Here is a 19502-nt window from a genome sequence, read left to right on the forward strand (position 1 = left end):
TTCTTACCCCATTATTATTTTCCACCTTTCTTGCACAGATTATGAATTGATTGACTAAAGCTGCAATAATGTCACTACTTCGTTTAATACTCACTGCATTTAAACTAAATCATTTAGGTAGCAACACACCCAAACTCAGGGAACATGAACAAATACCGGCTGATCTGATTTTTTCGGAGCAGAAAGGTGAAACAGAAACCTTGATCTGAATTTGAGTGGAGCTTTGGCTACAACTACTCATTTAAGGAGGCAGGCATTGAGAAGATGCTACAATTTTGTGACTAGTGGCTACTTCTTTACCCCCATAAGATTACATTCTGATAATAGCTCATGATTTTAACATGTGTAAAATAAGATAAAGCATATTGCTTTCGTTTAAAAAAAAAATCTGATGGATGTATGCTACACCTGCAATTATCAGTATAGAACAAAGGCTACACACAGCATGACTAAACGGCAAGTTCTACCAATAGGAGAGTTATCAGGTATGGGAAAAGACTGGAAACCCAGGCGTTGTTCTGTGGCAGAATTTATATTCAGTTTAATTCTCTTATGTGAATTTGCAGGTTTAGATGCTCAAAATCTTTTTGCAACTTAGTTTTACCATGCTTCCCGAGTTAATGACTGATTCTAAAAGAAATCAAAACACTTTTAGTCTCTCATGTCAAAATGATATTACAACTGAAATGAGAAAGGGCTAAAATAAGAAAGTTTTTTTAAACAATGTTTTGATTAAACTGAAATTATTTTTGCCTAATTTCCAAATTAATTTTCAATTAACTTCCTCCTTAATTTTCAATTGTCATCGACCAAAGAAAGATGTATTTTAGTGAATTTTCCCAGGATTCCAGCATAAGTTCCTACAGTAACTGTGATTTCTAACAGGAGAGGCTTTAGGTGCTATTCCTTGCTAGGCAAGTGGGTCTAGAACACAGAACAGTAACGAAGTAGCCGACCTTTCTTTTCATATTAAAAATTCTGTTTTTAAGGACATTATGTTTTGTAAATATTGATGCTATGGTATTCACAGCCGCAGAAAACAGCTTCTGAGCAGAACGGCTTCATTGCTAGGGTGATGCAGTGACCCATACTTTCTTAATCTGAAATTTGTCTGAGGTAAAGATCATATAGTCACTTAGCCAAAGGTCTCTGAAACACTGCACCTCAGAGGGATCATTAGGACAGTGTGAAACATGTATTCAAAGCAACCAAAAGAAAAAAAATGCAGAATGAAAACAACAGTATATCATACACACATATAGAAGTAGAACCGTCTCTGTGAGCAATGTTGACTTTAATCTGCATTCTTTTTGCGTAGGTCACATTTTTATAGTGCTTAACTTCCCACTTGCTATTTACACAGCATTTTTAAGTTTCTCATGGCTTTGTCTTTCATGGGGTGTTGTTTTAATATTGTTTACAGTATTGCAGTTGGGAATTTTTGAAAGGAGGGAAAAAAAGCAAAACACTTACAATGAAAGTAAAGTTCTTCATCCCCTTCTTGATCAGCTTTGCTATAGCCACAATGCCTGAAAAGAAAGACTCCAGTTTTACTGGTAAATAATGATTTACTTCCTCACATCTATAGTCCCGACATCAGCTTTGTAGGCTGGGATTTTCAGGCACTGAGCACCTAATTCCTGTAGACCCTTTGAAAGTTTCAGCTATAATTCTCTTGACAGCAGAGTTTTAAATAAATCATGAACAGTTGCAATCAAAAGGCTTTTGTATCAAATACCAGTTGGGACAGGTCCTAAAGAGAAAATTCTAGTTCTGGTGAAAAGCTTCTATGGATAAAACAGAGGATTAAAGAACTTGAAAGTAGAACACTGTTTTACATGGGGATATTCTTAAACTTACTGCTGTGCCTCTTTTTCTTGAATGTAAAGTCATTTAAAGGCTGATCAGATAAAGTGTCAGACTTCTCCATGTGAGAAAACTGAACAGAAAGAGGGACTTTGAGGAGTACAGGTAAAGAACCTGCTAGGGGTTCCTTTTACAGCACATTTACATAGGACAAAAAGAACATCTTGATTTCAGTATGTCCTGCTAAAGTAAAAGGAAAAGCTGAATAATTGATAACAGGATTTAAATGAAAATTCTCCTTACTAAAAATGACTTCTGTTTTAGTTTTGCAAATTAATATCCTAGATTAGACTATTTCTCAAGAGTTCACAAGAGTGGGGCCAGATGTGTTTATGCCGATGCAAGGTGCAATACCTTCGCCCAATGATGAATCCAAACACCATGAAGACCAGAATGATGGTTCCTGCCACAGCAACCACAGCTATGATGATAACGGGATTCTGTTCACTGGAAACAGCTGTGGCTACAAACAGAGCACAGAGCAAAGATTAGAGAGATTAGTTTAAAATTATTTCTTAAAAAGCAACTTCAGAAAACTAAGTCAACCACCATGAATTGCAGACTGTTAGTTTACCTTTGTGTGAAACTATTACATTGATAAAGCTTGTCTAAAGAAGGGCGTCCATTGGAAATTAATCCAAGTACTGGATGAGTTAATGATCATCTACAGAGAATAAAAAGGAGCTATGCTGGAACTGATGGTCAAAGTGGCACAGCCATTAGCAGAAAGCCAGCACAAGCCACTCCCACTCCTTCCTACCGGTGTGCTACCTTCTGTTTGGCTCAGTGGTTTGCTCCTTTCTAAAAGGGAAGACCTGGATATCCCTGTAAGCGGGGACGGTAGGTGAATAAACCCTGAAGAGCTCTGCTTCTGGCCTCCCCTCTAAAACTGGTTGATATGACTTTGATGGTACCCAAGGAAATAGTGTCTTAACTATAAGAAGAATGTTAGACATGAAACACTACCTATTTACACAGATTTCCTAGTTAGCATATTTCTATCCCTTACTGCTATTAATCACTGTAAATTGCTATTATTACTTATAATTTGTTTCTGCTAGCAATGAAAAGGTACTTTCACATATACAAAATGGAATTTTCCATGCTTCAGAGAATTTACATGCTAAAATATCCACACATTATTGCTCTTTTTATTCAGATATGCCAATGCTATTAATATATGCAAATGTATGCATGTCACATTAATATAAACTGAGGATGTAAATACTTAGCCTGAGAAACCTCAAGGTTTGTCAAACACATTGCTTACCCAACATCTAATGAGGGTGGCCATGTACGCACTCAGTCACTTTAAATGAGCACAGCTCTACTGAACTCTGTGGAGCTATGCTGGTTTGTAACAGTGAGGATCTAGCCCAAGAGACTGAGAATAAGGGAGGAGACATCAGGCAGTGATGCTGAGCAAGGGACTGTGAATGTGTGAGTCATCTGGAAGCATCAGAGAAAGAAAAGAGAAAAAAAAAAAAAAAAAAAAAGGGATACCCAACTGATAGCTGATTAACTAAATTGTAGGTGGTATGTTAATATGGTTAACTGCCAGTAGTGGTAACTGAACAGGAATGTCTACACAAGGATTTTATGAATTCCACAGAATCGGTTCCTGTTGTAGACTTCACAAGTTCCCATAGAAACAAATAAACCAGTCTTTTCTTTGCTCTGTCTTGGGAGAAGTGAACCAATCAACATGATTTATTTTGTCACTGACACTGACCTGTACCAACTGCTTCCTCCCCAAAATAACAAACCCCTTTTTATACGACACAGATATAGAATAATCTGCACTGGGGGAAATTCCCTCCTCCCACCCCCCACCAAGTTTTTTTCCCAAAGAAATTTTATAACTTTTCTATGTTCTGTCTAGTGCAAGTGAGGAAGATCATGTTATTCATATTAGTCTTTAACTGAAAAGAACAAATGCTTATCTCTGAGTAACTATAACTTTCTGAGATACCCAGGTCAGCAGGATGCTACTGCAGGCCTGCATATATCCCACTTGTAGAATTTTTAGGAAATTACTGGTGACTACCTCATGCAATAAGTAATATCTCAGGCATAAGTAATACAACTCAGTTCCTGTAATATCAGCAGGCCATCAAAGCATACAATCCTAAGCATGGGAATGTAAATTTTATGTAAAATACAGCTTTTACTAAAACTGTTCCCTTCCCTCTTTGAACTTCAGTGCAAATCTCACTTGGAAGTCAAGAAGAGGCAGCATCCTGTCACAATGGCCAGGGTGCGAAGCTGCATCTATCTAACAGAGTTTGGAAAAATATCCAGCCCAGCCTGTTGCCTAATCCTGCAGCCAAGTTGAATGCATAGAGGTTGACATATGTGAGTGGGTTGGTCTGCCTAAGTGCCTCACACATTTTGGGTACTGGCACATTCTGGAAGCAGGCCGAGGATGTAATCTGGGCTCTGGAAAATGCTGGGTGCACGGTACACTGGGCAACTAGTAAGATAGGTGATGTGTGATGCATTTATACATCTTCTAGAATAAAAAGAAAAAGAGGTCTGATTGTGGGCATGGTCTGGTACGATTTCAGTGCCAGCAGTGTAAGACTTCTGCCCCTGTTCAGGTACTCTGTGCTGCTTCTGCCTTCTGTGTGAGGAACTCAGTCTGTTAGTGTAAGTGTGATTCAGAAACCAGCTTCTGGAATGATTTGGCAGAAATAAAGACACTAGATTGTGCTTAGAGAAATGATTTTGGAGTGCAGATGATCCTTTCAGGAGGTAGGATGGTTACCTGCCACTGATGCTGTCACAGTGTTGATGGCAGGGAACCACCAGCAGGACAGGGAAGTCCTGCTCTTAACCTCTGCTTAAGCTGTGCTCAGACTCAGAGGCATGACAGGGACCTGGAACTTGGGCAATCAACTACAGGTGACACCTAATCTGATATTATGATATTTACATATCAAAATAAATGAGGCAATACTTAATTTAAAGGAGTCAAAGCCACCTTTTAAGTACATGGTTGGATGGGTGGGGAATGGATATCCAGATTCCCTGGAGGATTTTAAAAAGGAGATCAGCTGGAAAAGCTGTGCTGCTCCTGCCACAACATTTTCTCACGCAAGCAACTTGAAATGTATGATTTGCAGAAAAGAATTCCTGATGAAGTCCACTGTGAAAGTTTTAATGATAAATTGGATTCGTGTAGGCCAAACATCACTTTTGTAAATATTATTCTTTGTGTCTTCTATAAAAATTTGTAGTAGTGTTATTTCAAACATTAGGAATAAATTTTACATTTCCATATTACTTTAACTTTCTTCATTTAAACTGGTTCATGACATAAGGAAAAAGCAAAATCTTCACGCCAGGTTGTGCTGAGTCCTTTAACAGTGAGAGCTGTAACGGGTGGCAAGGTCTTTCAATTACAAAAAGCACAGGATCATCTTTAGATCCACTGGCTACAAGTCATTTAACACAACTTTTAAATACTTCAGTGAATCAAAAGATAAAATTACCACTTAAGCGCTATTCTAGGGATTTATATTTTCTTCCTTGAAGGACTTCTGTCTCTAATAACCAGCACTGATCCCAACAAAAAAAATACAATGATTAAAGTACTTTGATCTGTGGCAAACACAGTATAGAATAGAAATATCCTGCCTTATAAAGCATTCTTACTTCATAAATTTGAAAGTTTTACATAAATATATATGCAATGCATGTATGATATGTGCAAATACAGATATAAAATATGCATATTTTACATATCAGAAAATATTAATATAATGGACGCAGTTCCTCAAATATTGAAAAGTGGCTATGCAGTTTCTATCACAATTCAGAAACCAGAGCATAATACAAAAATCCACTTAACAGCACCAATCAAAAGCTGCCAATCAGTTGAAGTGCCAGAAGAAATTCAGTTAGGTAACATGGTTGCTATGGTCACTATATATATATATATATTCTTAATATTTATTTTTTTCTTACAATACTTGGACATATTTAAAAGCTGCATTCAGAAATCCACTGGAATAATGAGAAGCCAATGCCTCTTCACTGTAGCATAACACTGGTTTATTGTTCACCTGTACAGTACTTCACGTGAAGTATATTTCCTAAGAATGACCCAATAAAAGTCTTCCTTTTAAATGTTAACGAAAGCCTGATTTGATTGGCCTGCAAGTTCTAATAAAACTGTAAATAAAATATGAGAAACAAGTATTTCTGGGTAAAAAAAATCTAGAAGAATTTAATGAAATTGACTATCTTTTTACCAACATTTTAATTATTTCTGAAAACCACATATGGAAAATTGTGGATGCTTATCCTCAATGGCAGTTATATTCTATAACGTCCTGTCAAGAAAATGGACAATATGACCCTTTTAAAATTTTCTGTGACAAGAGAAAAATCTGCTGTGCATACTGGCCAAGTGTGTCATTGGTTTATATGCAGTTTTTCATCACCTGAGTCAGAAAAAGGGTACATGAACATGCTCAGTGATTCATTTATTCTAGGATTTTCTAGTCTTCCATATATTTTCCAGTCAAGACTGCTTACTTCTGAAATTTTTGTTGCTAATCCTGGTGGCTACCATTATTCTTACATTCATTATATCAAAAAGGTAATTAAGGAAATGTTGGGAAAATATTTTGGTCTTCTAATTTTATACCACTATGGACGATAAATTAGCTAATTAGCAGAAACATATGATATATTATGACAGACTTCCAATTTGTTTTCCAGTAATCTAATCAAAATAAGAAATTACTTCTGGCTGTACCTCAGGTTCCCATTCTGCAAATTGGGGATTCTGCTACTGACTCCTTCTAAAGCAGAACTCGACGGATGGAAAGTGAGCTATCAGACACTAATAATAATATCACACAGCTAATAATACTAGTAATAACAGTTTATTGCTGCCATTATGATAATTACTATTTCAATTATGTCTGTTAAATATGTGGTATTATTCATTATTGATAGCTTTCATATTCTGTGTGGAACCAAGATGGAATCAAGACCTAACTACTGTGTTTTAGGAATACCCACAAATTGTTCAGGCAACACCTGACTACAATTAATAAAATGCAATAGTGCGTGTCTGCACCTTAGATATGCTGGATAAAGTGCAGAGAGTGGAGCTGGCATCCCTTTGAACCTGTAGGCTCTGTATTCTCAGCTCCAAATCTGGCTGACCTGCTGTCAGGCAGGTCAACCTGAAGCAAATGACCCAAAACCAGAGTAACTAAATTTGGGTCCGCGACAGAGCGGTGAAGTGGCCAGGGACACAGGCAGCTCCCGTGAATGGGCTCACAGCTGCCAGGACTCAGAGTTGGAAGAGTTTCTTTCTGAAGACCCAAAATGTAGAAGATTTTCTCTAAGCATGCATGCACATATTTACATCGGTGAGGAAAAAAGGTACCAATGTGATTTTTAGACAAATAAGGGCACATGATTGGTTTCAGCATCAAGGAAAGAGAAAGCTCTCCCAAGATGTCATCCCTCTACTGAGATGACACAGCCAGATTCTCTGGTGTACTGTACTTAGAGAGCTTGTACTTCAGCTTCATACTTTCCATTGTGAGGATTTTTGAGAGGTTGTTTTTCCCTTATACAACTCACAACTTATTACATGAGCCTGAAAGAAACCTAGTATCTTTGTGGCCTCTGTTTCTTCACTAAACCATGCTGAAACTAGCCAATGAACTCAAAAGACACTAAGGATGGACATAAAGCTTATGTATACAGCTTACAACATGACATGCACATAAAAAAACCCCAAAACAATATAAAGGATTTTTTTTTCAGGAAATCAAACAGGGAGAAGATGACTTGGAGAAGCCTCTGTGGGCTGAAATCTTTTCCTTCCTTTCCCCAGCTACAAAAGAATCTAGTAGGGTTATTTACTACTACTGATTTCTCTTGTGGGGAAAAAGAAAAAGGTGTGTATTTGAATGAGAAATTTTTTTTTTCTTTTTGTTTCAAGGACATCAGAAGAAAAGAACCTCACATATTACAAATCTGGCTAATTATAAGAGTATAATTCGCAGTTCTATGGTGAAACAACAAATTAAAGCTCATCCTTCAAAATACAATGCCAAAAATCCACCTTCACATAGATTTTCATTCTTTCTAGTTTTAATAATATTGCCTATGTCTCTTTCCTTTCTTGCTTTACTTACTACTTCTACTGACAGTGTTAATTTCCTATAAATCTAATTGTTTACCTGTGGCTTCTTCTAGTGTGGCAACATCCAGTCTGGGGCTATAATTTCCATAACCAGCAGCAGTAAAAGCACGGATTTGGAAAACATACACTGTTCCTGGCTTTAGGTTATTAATAGAAACTGAAGTGGACTTGGTTTTCACTGTTGAATAGGTCCTCTCCCTTTGATCCTGGAAACAATAAGACAAAAGATTAAATGACATTTACAGGTCAGATTTTATCATGGTTGCACATCAGCAACCGACAGCCAGCCTGGGTAGTTTATTTTAATTTGTTGAATGCTTTTTTTCCCAACGTAAAAAATAAAGCACTCTGTGGAGTATTACAAAATACTGTCAATGCAATGAGGAGCTCTAACATAAAATTCAAATGGGATGCTCATGTTGTTATTCATAAAACATCCAGACATAAAATGATTGCTTCTCTGGCTCTGATTACATTTTGTGAAATTTGGATGAGAAAATAGCATGACCACAGCTTCCCAGAGGGATCTGCGGGGTCTAAACAGTTCAAGGACAGAGAAATCTGTTTTTTCATGATCAGAACACCTTGCCTTGTTACCCTCCAACACCAATACAAAAAAATACCGCCAATGTATAACTGGCTGGATTTTGCACCATATTCTAAAGTCCTTAACTCAGTTTCCACTTAGTTTTTTTCCTTTGACTTTTAGTTTTTTCTCAGGTTTTGACTCTATGGCTTCAAGAAGAATCCAGGGAAAGAAGCTCAGTATGACACCTCCCAAATTTGAAGCTGTAAGATTACAAACCCTATGAGTAATAATTCACTTTCAAATACTACAAAAGCTGTATCACAGATCATTACAGCATTCAAAAAGCTCTACTTATTCATCACATTTACTGATCCAGATTATCTTTCAGCATAGATATGTGCAGCCCTGTTGATTTTCGGTGGCAGATGCAACCCTGATTTGAAGGGCAGAAGAGATGAATTAACTAACCATCTGAATGCACCACATGACCAGAGAAGCATGAGCCGTACGAAGCAGTGCTAATGAGACGGATACAGAAGGAAGGAATAAATCTGTAACTCATTTCAATAGCACTTCGCCAGCTAAAAATGATGGAGAACCTTCCCCCTCCACAGTCAGTAAAGTAGCAAAGGCTTCTGCTGAAATACAGGGTTAAATACAACATATATATAGTTTCTTTTCTGAGATTCAGTAATGGCTTCTCCTGGGTCTTGCCCCGTCTGTCATTTGAGCAAGCCCATCGGCTCGTCTAGCAACGATTTCTCATATCTTCTCCGCAAGGGTTTAAATCATCTGTAAGTGAGGACCATGGTGGAATGTATGTTGGTATGTGAGAAAGAACAAGAATGCCTGAGAGATGAGAAACAAGTGTAACAAAACTGTAAACAGTCAGGTTCGGGATTGTAAGCCACGGTGGAATTTCAGAGTTTGGGTTTTGATGCATAAATAAGAGTTATTTGAATTTCCAACAGTTCTTCCATTCAAAATAAATAAATAACAAAGAAATAAAAATAACGTGCACTAGAAATCTCACAGGATAGGCTTTCTTGGGAGATTTCAGGCAGTTTCCATTCCATGCCTAGCCAGAAGTGAGAGGTGAAAAAAGCACTTATCAGAATATTTCAGAACCACAAAAATGTTTCTTTTATTTTGGCTCTAAGAGGAGCTGAAAGTTCAGAACTCTTTTTTTTCTTTTAAAATAATGGAACAAAACTTAAGCTGCCTCTCTCTCATAAGCAAGAAGCTTATGAAGTACTTTTCAAGCCAAACAGCATTATTTTGGAAGGAAGGCATTTAAGCATTTGGGTTAAAACCGTCTCACTGAATTAAAAGTATATAGTTCAGGTCATCTGTGACTGTTCATAGGATAAGCTTCTTATTTTCTTTTATTTAATTAATTTCACTGTAATAAGTATAATTCTGATAGGTTTCCTTCCATTACAAAAGAAATTTAGCATCAGTTCATGTCTTTGAAAACATAGGAAACTGGCAATGAACATCTGCTGATTATTTAAAGTAATATGAATGTATAAGGAAAATAAGAAAAGTTACATTCTAAAAGCTATAATTTTATGAAAAGTCTAGTATCTTCTGCACTTTTCTGTCATCTTCCAGTACCTATTTAAATTATTTATATAATTTTAACAGATTATGAACTATTCTGCATATAAAAAGAAACAGGTTTTTTGGTTTGTATTTCAGGTTTTGAGGTCTTTTTTTGTGTGGAGAACATTTTTGCCTTTGGCAAATATGTAATTTTTTTTTTTTTTTAATGTGTGGAGTTTATTTGTGTGTAAGTGCACAAACACATGCTTGAGGAATAAAAATGTCCTGCTAAAATTAGTAAAATTCTTTTAAAATATTTTTTGGCTATCTGTATGTACCTGGTAAATTACCTTGTAGGAGTTGTTAAAGTGAGCAACTTAAACTGGGAGTTAGCATGAACAAATAAACATTTTATTCCCTTCCCAAAGCATATAAAGATCTTTTGATAAGTATATTTGTGTAATTCAATACTGAAAATTAGATGTGACACTTGATATTAGATCCAATCTGGTTTGAATTTACCTGTTTCTACGTTACCTAGTAAGCTGACATGCTCTTTTTGATATAGAGGTACTATTACCTTGTTTGCAGAGATGAAATGTCTTCACAAGCGACCACAAGGAGCTCCTTTGTTCACTTATTTCCATTTTAATTCTTTCTTCTTTTCTCCCAGAATGTTTTATAAAACTTTGGAACATATTGTGTGCTACAGAAAATTTCCCAGGGAATCTGGAGGAACCACACTAGGTCTGGGTCCCATGACAAACATGTAGCTACACAACCTGCCTTCACTCTGCTTTCATCCAGCTTACGGGTGCATGTGGCCCTACTTATATGCTTGTCAGAATTTTTTTATTCTGGAGTACTTCAAAGTTATCACAAATGAAGCCCTAGACATGCTGAAATGAATGGCAAAACTCTGACTGACATCAATAAGATTGCAATTTCACTCTACCAGAAACAGATCACTTCATATACTATTGAAATGCAGCCCTCAATTCATTATTGTGTTGAGAGAACAAGTGAAAAATAAATTTCACAATGCTGGGACTTTTTAAAAGGACAAATAAGGAATATTTATCAGCTGGAACTGTAGGAAGTGCTTTGGAAGTTTTCAGACATCAGGTCGAAGCTGCCCAGCTCATAAGGAAATACCAAATGCAGTCAAGAGTTGTATTTGATATATCATCTCAAGACTGGATTACAGTGACACAGAAGGAAATGAAACAAGCTTTAAATACAATGTAGAAGAGACAGGAAACTCACAACTATCACGGTAAAATATCCAAGTCCAACTTAAGAATTAAAAAAAAAAAAAGAGTGGAAAAAAAGGCAGATTTCATGTGCGCATTTCATTTTTAGGATACCAAAATACAATATATGAGACATATGATAGCAATAATAATTGCAGGGATTCACTAGTTATTAAAAACGAGCAAAAATCTGTGCTCTTTGTGCACAGCACAAAACACACGAGTAAAAATTTGTGACTTTGAAGAGACAGGATAGTTGATAGCTGATGGCTTTAACATTGTTCCACAACACAGCAAGGCAACACGAAGAACACAGCACATTGTCGTACATTACAGATAATCTTAGCACTTACTTTCTCATAATACTTGATTTCATATTCAGTAATGACTCCATTGGGATGTTCTGGTTCCTGCCAGGAAAGCTCCACGCTCCTCTGCAGCACTCTCTCTTTCATTACTCCACTAACTTGCGAGGGAGCTGTTTGGACAAGATGTGTCAATAAATAAAAAGCAAATTTGTTGGATGCCTAAAATCAAATGTCATTACTGATCCGCCCCATGCTGAGCCACTTTCATTAAGGTAAAAGAAAGCACCTTTTCATAGCTCACAATTCAAAGCTAATGAATATTCAAGCAGGACCCTTTTACTGTTCATAAACTTAGAGTGGAAATCGAATTAAAGTGCGAACAGCAAAAAGCGGCATTGTTCAAGTTAGTGCAAAACTGAGATTGATGGGATAGGAATAACAATTAAGTAAATTAATTCTGATTAAGATAGCAAAGTAGATTTTTAGATTGATGTGTAGTAAATTAAGAGTCTAAATATTTATTACATATGTTTGTGAAATGCACATAACAAGAAAAATAATATTTTAGAAACAAAATCACATTTTAGGCTGATTTCGTCTGATTCCAATTCTGCTTAAAAAATAATCTATCACACTATATGATTACAACACGACTTGGTGATGAAAATAATTTTGTTAAGAGACTAAAGCTCCTCTTTCTCATTAGCTCAAACCTTTTCAGGACATTCTCTCTTTAGAGCTGAAGTTTCCATATTTGGTCTTGGCGTTTTTTGAAAGTGTGAGACAATTTAAGAAGCAGACCTTATGAGATAAAGGGGACACTGTCTTCCTCCACCTCACTCTACAGAGAAAGACATACATACACACTTGCATTCACGCACACATACACACAAAGTTTCCTAATAAACTTCACCCACAAACAAGCACCTTTTGAAATTAAAAAAAACCCACCAATGTACAAGCATTATAAAGCAATTGACTCTTGTTTAAAAATGTTTAAGAGGTGATGTAATAAAATGTGAGAGGCTGAAAAACTAACTTGCTTTATCAGCTTATCTCACGTTTAATAAAAAAGAAAGACAGCAGATTTTCTGCTGATATGAAGTTCCAAAGGAGGCCCAACATCACTCTTTTCCTCAAACATACTGCCTGTATGCCTACTGTAGCACAGAAGTCCTGTAAAACCATAGCTCTTAAAAAAACAACTATGGCATTGAAACCAAGCAAACTTGATCTTGTTCTGCTTCAATTCAATACAAGTAAATCAAGGGTGTAACACTGCTCATGCAAAAGATAGATAAAAAGAGGACCTGATCCTCACACCCCTGCAGGCAAAAGTAAAATGGCATTTACACATACATATATAGGAACTTGCTCACGCTCAGAGAGATTGAGATTCAGACACAGGAGAGGAAATGAAAATTAGAGATAAATTTATTTCTATCTTTTTCAAGGATAGAAACTAGTACTGATTCTACAATTGAATGTTTGCTTGAACAAAAATTCTGAAAATTTTAATTTTTTTCTATGTTAAAAAAAGAACCTTAATTCACAAGTGTATATAAAGCTTTCATTATGTAAAATGATGTATAGTCTTCACATAATGGGATTCTTATCCCATGTAAAAAGCAGGTGAACTTCACTTTCTCTTTTACCATTCACCTTGAAGTCTAATTAGAATAATTACTATTCTAATATTCTTTAGCACACACACTTTCCTCTATTTAATTTAAAGAACATAGAAATAAAACATCTAGAACACACGCTCCTTTAACATTAAGGATATAAATATAATGATAAAGTAAAAATATCTACAGCACAGTCAAGAAAATAATTCTCTAAAAAACTTGATTGTTAATTTCTTATTTTAATTCAGAAGTCTCTAGCCTTTTTTATTATAACATGTATATTCATGTAGGTTCTTAAATTAAATTTATTTACATTTCATTAGAGGCTCCAAGAGTCCATGAAAATTAAGAACTGAAGCCATGCATGGTAATTTTCATTATGAACTATTACATTGTATATAATCAATACAGTCAAAGTTGAAGACCCCTTAATGTAGGCTGCCTAACTGATAAAAGTCATAAAATTGCATCATGCAAACACCATGGGCTGATACACTATTTCAAACCAGGGTTTCTCTCTCTTTCGCTCTTCTTGCATTCTCTTTCTAAAAGCTTAGATTATTTTCACTCTCTAATTAGTGAAATATATTCTTTTTCGTAGCTAAGAGTCTGGAATGCAGCAAACTAATTTACTCTGTCTAGTTTTCTTTGCCGTGATTAACTAGTTGTCTTCTTTGTCTAAATAAGTACCACAGCATCCTGGCTGAATTTCAGAGAGCTCATTATGTTTCATGTATAATGTTCTATCTCATCCAGATAAATGTTTTCAAATTGCTAATTTTACATTTTTAGATGTCCAAAATTGTTAATGTTCAGACTTATCATGAAACAATTTTGTATTACCTAGGTCACTGGAGTTTCTTCTCAGCATTTGCTGCCTTTTGTTTTAGCTTATCAAATTTTTTCATTCTGTTGGTCATAGCATTCATTTTTTTTAAGCAGTGAAGGAAAATGAACTCGCTTTCTCTGTATTAGTTAACTCTGTGTATGTGGGGAAGGAACAGTAATGCAGGGAAGGAGGAACAGAGAAGGGGGCAGATTTTAAGCAGGGAAATGAAAGACATTATTGTGTGAGATTCCTCCTTAGTATCTGTACAAAGTACACCACAAACATGCATGTTCCATTCTTAAGGAATTTCCATTCAAAAATAAATCTCAGTGATTTATCAACATTGCAAGACAGCATTCAAAACTCTTAAATAAATACACTTTTAAATATATTTCCTGACAATTAATAATCTTTTCATTCGAGAATGGTCACATTAAAAGCTAGTTTGGGTTTTTTTTGGTTGCTTTGTCTTTCCCTCCCCTCTCCCCCCTGCCCCAGCAAGAAATATGCTACTTTTCATCAGTAGAAGAACCACATGAGGAAGAAGAGAAAGTCCAACCCTCCAGACTGTATATGTTGGTAGCTCTGAAGACAATACATTCCCATACTGCATGATATTCCTAAAATATAGTAACCTAAGCTTATTTTATGTCCCCATGTTTGTCATGGAATCATCAAATCAGTTGAAGCCACAGTATCCTCCTCTGGCAAGGTACACCAAGCTGTTGTTAAAGCAAGGAAATCTCTGTAAACTGGAGCAACCACGTAAGCCAATCTATTGACATAAGAAGCTAGATGTATATGTTATATTTTTCCTGCCTTTTGGGTTGCTTTTCTTGATTTGTGCTTAATGAGGATGCACAGGTCAGAAGAATTTTGTTCTTTATTCTAGTATAATCATTTCCCCTGTATGCTCTCTGTGCCTGTCTTACAGACTGTTTTGCATTCCTGTTTTATTTGTTTGGCTTCCTGACACCTCTGTTTAAGCTTTTAGCCCACATTTCATTACCTATCCATGTTAATTAATTAACAACCTATTTACGGTTTTGAAACAACTGTATCTGAGCAAGCTTGAAAATTAGTTAGAGCATACAATTCACCCCTAAATACAAGATAAAATATGGTATTATATAATACACAAAAAGATAACTCTATAAAAACATAATTAAAAATAACATTTTTGTTCCCATTGCCAGCTAAACCATACTAACAATAATAATAATACCACCAATATAATAATAATAATGAGAAGAAGCAGCAAACTGTTTTCAGGTATTTTTTTCTTTTAGTAATCTAGTTCTTGCCACTGCATCTATTACAAAGTTGTTCATGATGAAGACACTTCTTACAGCTTTTCTAGACAACTAAGTACCCAGTCCTGAATGACTTGAGCATGCATAATCCCTACTGTATCACTTCAGGTTACAAAGAAGCATCACTTGTCAGAATCATTATTTCCATAATATATTACACTGGGGGATCCAGGCTGTTCAAAACACCATTTGCTATCAACTTTCTTTCTGATATACCTCATCTCTTCTTTTTCTCCTTCCTGCTGACACAACATCCAATGCATCAAACACACACAGCCTCTCAGGGCTAACAGGCAGATGTACCTACACATGCTGCATAAGAAAATACTTCGAGAATGACAGGCCCTCAGCACACTCATTCACCTTTTTTAAATGCTTCAAATATACCATTCAGCAAAAGGAAAAATTGATTTTTCACCAGGTTTCAACATCACAGCCACGGAGAAATATAACTCTGCTGGGCTTTACTGATAAAGCCTTCAAGTTATATAGATTTCAAGCTGGTCATCATTTTCAGATCGAGTTATAGAAAAAGTTAAAACTGAGGTGTCAAAAAGAGCAGGATATTCCAAGGAAATATTCTGGTCCAGAGAGAATATTGCATCTGGTAGACTGATGTGTTACACCCATACTGCTAAGCCAAGCATATGGTATATTATTAATATGTGCAAATATTTAGGTACAGAAAACTGTGGTGATTATTTTGCAAGGCATTGCTTTTAGTCCAGAGTCCTCTGAAAATGTTATAACATAATGTTGCTCATGCCTTTAATCTCTATCCTTAGCTATTCTCTGGTTCTCACACCTAACATTTCCCTTGATCCACAGTGCATTTTCCAAAAGACAAAGACAGATGCAAAATTAAATCTTTTGTACATTGTATCAGAAAAAAAAAACCTGAAAAAAACCACAAAACACTAAGGCAAAACAATAAAAACTGAAAAATGAAAACATGTGAAGCTGGACTTTCACATATAAGAGGAACTAGGCATAATGCACCAATTGCTAGCACAAAATCAACTGTAACACCTTTTTATTGAAAAAAGATAACTCAGCAAAAGAAACATACTTAGCTATTTCTCTGAGATTTCTTAAAGTCCTGCATCTTGAATGTGTCCCAATTCCATCAACAGCGTCAGTCACAGAGACTTTTAATTTGATACTTTTTAAAAAGTCTCTCTAGAAGCAGCATTCTGGGTGTTTAGTAGTTCAAGTGTATAAAACAAACTATTAAAAAGCCTCAGAAATAAGGGTCTCAACCCTGCAGTCCCACTTCATGAAGAAAGTTTCACAAAGGAACACAAGTGAATGCTCCCACCAAACCCCCATATTTATAAATGCTACCAAATCTATGTTTGCTGCTCCAGTTCCATCATTTGTTATACAAAGACAAATAAATTAATAGGCTATCAGCCTTTCTTAACCATTTTTTTTATATTTCTTTATCTTATAATAGCAATAATGTGCATAAGACAATCCAAGCTTCATCTGGACTTGCTGAAATCAACAGCACGCTTTCACAGCACAGGACCCTTAACAGCACTTCCCGAAGGACATAAACTCTTGGCTTTTGGCCTCTCCTTTTCATATCATGAAGATATGCAGCAACCACTCAAAACCACCAGCTTTTCATACACCAGCGAAGAGATGTTTTTACATCCCTGTAAAACTATATGTTAGGGCCCAAAGTTTTACATTACATGAAGCGTTAACACCATTTTTCTGCAACAGTGTTCTAACAGCAGTTGGGGGGTGTTTTGAGTATTCAGCCTGAAGGGGACATTGCTAACAGACGCAAACCATGGAAAAACAGAGATATCGGCATCCCAATGGTTATAACCTATTCTATTATTTCCTTTTAAAACGTCGTCGCTGTCTCCGTTCTTGGCAGAAATCTTTAGATAACAGAGTTGCTTTGACTCTACATCTATTTTAAGTGAGACTGGAATCTGGCATCATACCAACAACAAATTTAAAATGAACCCATGTATGTGTATATGAAAATAGTAGCAGAAAATTACACTGGTGTTAGCTCTTAAATGGTTGTTCAGGATGAGAATACAAAACTCCCTCTACTCTATTAACAATCCTGCACCGGCATTACCCAAATGACTCCCTCTGCACCGGCTTGCGTGCTAATTTGCTCCCAAAAGAAAAAGTGTAAATGAAGTCATAACCTGGCCTCCCACCATGCTCTGGTTCACTCTGAAGGGAAACTTAGGCATCAGAATTGCCGAAATTACTAAACCAGAGTGGTAGGCAAAATGATTATAAACCTTGAGGAATTGCTGCTGCCGCTGTCAGGGGCCTGGCGTCAGCATGTGGCACCAGACTGGTTTTTATGTTGGTCCGAAGCGGAATGCCTCAGGATACATGCCCTCGCTCACTTCTAAGGAGCTGCCCGGTGGACATAGATGTCACTTGAAAACCTTGACAAGGGTTTGCAGGGACTGAGCAAATAGATATTTCCCTTATTTGTTTATTCTGTTTCCTATAAAGATACAAAGGCTTTGTGTTAAAATTAAATAAATAAATGTGTTATATATATATATAAATATAGTTATATAAATTTCTTATTAAATTTATTATAATGCTAAAATTATTAAAATTTTCAGAGAACCATAACATGGCAGTGCTATTCAAACCATGATAGAGATCTGCCACAGCTTGTCCTTTGAAGGCTTGGGAAAAAATGTCTACATTTCTCTTCATGTTTACACTAATATGTATCATAATTTTAACGCTATTTTGTACGATAGTTCATGCAAAAAGATAACAGAAAAGAATATGATAGCTCTTAAATTAAGCATCATTAAATGGATAGATGGAAATTCACAAGATTTTCTTTTTTGTTACAGTGTATTTCTTTCCCCTCAGTTAAGTCTCCACATGACAAAGCAGCCCATGATAAAAGGTTATTGAGTACCACTGTATTATGCCATTAGTACCCATTGCTTTGGATCAATGTCAGAGAAATTCCCCACTGTGTTTACAAGCTGCAGCATTCAAAAAGAGACCCAAATAAATCAGATATTTTACACTAACAATATCCTACAGAGAAGCCATTTTAACTTCCTCTCTGACACACTTTACTTTCCGGCTCATAAATATAACACAGTGTGCTTACAATGCTCTGTAAGCCATGAGCAGAGGCACACACAGCAATCTGGGCCACTTGGGGATGTCCTGACTACATGGTAACAGGCAACGTAGTCAAGTAATACTTGGCTGCATTACTCCATTACATTCTTTTGCCATTGCTTTTGTGGCTGAGAAAGTCTCAAATTACCTGCTGATCTACAGAGAGGAACAGAAACAGTAGGTACATGAATATTTTTGCAAATCAACTAATAAATGTAAGTCAAAAAAATGAGGAAAAACAATAAATACATTCTGATCTATTCTATTAGATATATAGATAGATCTATATAGATAGATCTATTCTGATCTATTATTATTAGCAAAATTCTAAGAAGCTTACCAAATATGTAGTGATTTACTAATTGTTCGTATCTTTGGTGTATCTAATGCATTTCAAATAGTTAATGGCTTGGTAATTCCTTCATCAAGCTCAAAACTCACCGGCTGGCTCAGTTTTATATGCTGCCTACTCTGGCAAAATTCTGGGGAGGGAAACCAATAAAAAGACCTTAACAGAAAGAAATGAAACAGTTAAGAAAGATCAGGGCTGACAGCTTGTCTATCATGTTTTGGGTTTTTTTTTCTGGTCAGAGTCTATGTCTAGATCCATTCTGCGAACTCCCCTGTTTCTCCTGGCTGACATTTGGTACAAATATTATTGTCATGTCTATATCCCATTTCTTCCAAAACTGGCGACTTGGGCATCAATCAGTGCTGAACGGATGCTGAGTTGCGTAACAAGTGACAACATGACTCCCAAGGTATCCACAACTCTTGCTTTGTGAATAAGTTTTGACATGTCAGGCACAAACCTGATTCTTACAAATGTGTTAAGAGTAACAAACCAGCCTTACAAATAACAGAGAGGGGCCTTTGTTCTCCTGAAGCATTTGTTTTCCTTTGCAGAAGAAATAT

General features: G+C 36.1%; 1 protein-coding gene across 6 annotated transcripts in view; it reads right to left on the bottom strand.

The window, feature by feature from the left end:
• Positions 1 to 19502, bottom strand: part of EPHA7 (EPH receptor A7) — a 164122-nt gene that overhangs the window by 30529 nt on the left and 114091 nt on the right. For 4 of the 6 annotated variants that reach the window (XM_074150118.1, XM_074150113.1, XM_074150116.1 and 1 more), the window contains exons 6-9: positions 11722 to 11846; positions 8079 to 8247; positions 2221 to 2329; positions 1474 to 1529 (exon numbers count right to left, since the gene is read on the bottom strand). In XM_074150118.1, coding sequence (XP_074006219.1) covers positions 1474 to 1529; positions 2221 to 2329; positions 8079 to 8247; positions 11722 to 11846 — 459 coding nt within the window. Of the gene's footprint in view, positions 1 to 1473; positions 1530 to 2220; positions 2340 to 8073; positions 8248 to 11721; positions 11847 to 19502 lie in introns of all 6 variants that reach the window. The other 2 variants (XM_074150115.1, XM_074150114.1) reach the window with 1 other exon arrangement.

The sequence above is a fragment of the Numenius arquata genome, chromosome 7 (genome assembly GCF_964106895.1).
Source record: "Numenius arquata chromosome 7, bNumArq3.hap1.1, whole genome shotgun sequence".
Classification (NCBI taxonomy): Eukaryota; Metazoa; Chordata; class Aves; order Charadriiformes; family Scolopacidae; genus Numenius; species Numenius arquata.